The 1,349-nt window shown below is 56.4% G+C and overlaps 1 protein-coding gene across 1 annotated transcript; it reads right to left on the minus strand.

Annotated features, from left to right (window-relative positions):
- Positions 1-230: 230 nt before the first annotated feature.
- On the minus strand, positions 231-569 carry HRCT1 (histidine rich carboxyl terminus 1; the record flags this gene model as incomplete). The annotated part of the gene is made up of 1 exon (XM_080708933.1): positions 231-569. One exon carries the CDS (start codon positions 567-569, stop codon positions 231-233), a length of 339 nt encoding a protein of 112 aa, XP_080565059.1.
- Positions 570-1,349: the final 780 nt, after the last annotated feature.

Below are 1,349 nucleotides of genomic sequence, written 5' to 3' on the forward strand. Positions count from 1 at the left end.
GTCCCTAGTGGGGCATCCAGCCACCCCAACCCTACAGGGCCACCAGGTGGTCCTCAGATCTTTGCTATGCATAGTATGCAAATGAAGCCCACGCAACACCCACTCCTTCAGCCCAGAGACACATCCATCTGGGCGGAAGCAGAAACGCTGGGGTCAGCTGAAGGCCAGGGTCCGCTGGTCCTGGAAGTGGATGGCAGGGCTGGGCTGGGGGCGGCTGCCGCCCACAGGAGTCAGCAGCGGCCTCTGCGGCCTTGGCGGAGGCGGCGAGGAGAGCGGTGGAGCTGGTGGTGGCAGTTGTGGTGAGCGAGGCCCGCACCGGGCACATGGGACACACGGCCAGGGCGATGGTGAGGATGAAAGGTTCCCAGGAGGCCCCGGCTCCGGCCTGGGAACAGCCGAGGCCGGGCTCTCCGGACTTGGTTTCCCCCCGCAGCTGGATGGTTCCTCTCCACGTCATGATCCTGTGGTCCATGGAAAAGGCAAGTGGCCAGCAGCAGCAACAGCAGCAGGACAGCCACCGCGGCGCCTGCGAGCCAGCCCACCAGGGCTGTGCCCCCCAGGCCTAGCATCTGGGAGCTGAACAGTCGGCTCCTGCTCAGTGTCTCCAGGCAGCTTCCTCCCCTTCAGCAGCCTCTGCGCAACGCAGACATGGAGCTTTGTTGTCTCCGCTCCCTCGCGCTGGAGAGCAGCCAGGCAATGTGGGCGAGGCCAATTTGGACTGGAGCTGCAAGCCCAGGGCGGGCCAAGAGACCGTTAACTTTGGGGGGGGCAGGCTAGGAGGCTGGGTGGAGACAGGGGAGCTGTCAGACAGATGTCCTTGAGGGGGAGCCTTGAGTCCAGGGGTAAGAGATCAAGATCTCTCCATTTCTGCCACCTGACCAAGTAACAATAGCTGGGGGGAAAGGGGGTTCAGTTCCCTTTCACAGAGACACTATAGCACACAGATTAGTAACATGCGGGGCTGAGGATGTAGCTCAGTGTTGAGCACTTGCCAAGTGTGTGCAAGGACCTGGGTTCAGTCCCAGCATCACCAAAAAAAAAAAAAAAGCAACAGAAAAAAACATGGATTGCTGGAGATGTAGCTCAGAGGTACAGTGCTGGCCTAGCATGTATGAAGCTCTGGGTTCCATCCCCAGCAGTAAAACAAAAATATGGGCTTCCGAACCATACAACTCACTAGCTTTCTGATCATGCACAAATTAACCTATCTGTGTCTCAGTTTCTTCTTCTATAAAATGGCTAATAATAACCTCTACCTCAATAGTATTTTCTGAGGATGGAAGGAGCTAAGATATATAAAGAACTTAAACAGCGCCTGATATCCCATTGATAATATTGCAATGTAGTTT

This window comes from Muscardinus avellanarius (genome assembly GCF_963383645.1).
Source record: "Muscardinus avellanarius genome assembly, chromosome: 13".
NCBI classification, from domain to species: domain Eukaryota; kingdom Metazoa; phylum Chordata; class Mammalia; order Rodentia; family Gliridae; genus Muscardinus; species Muscardinus avellanarius.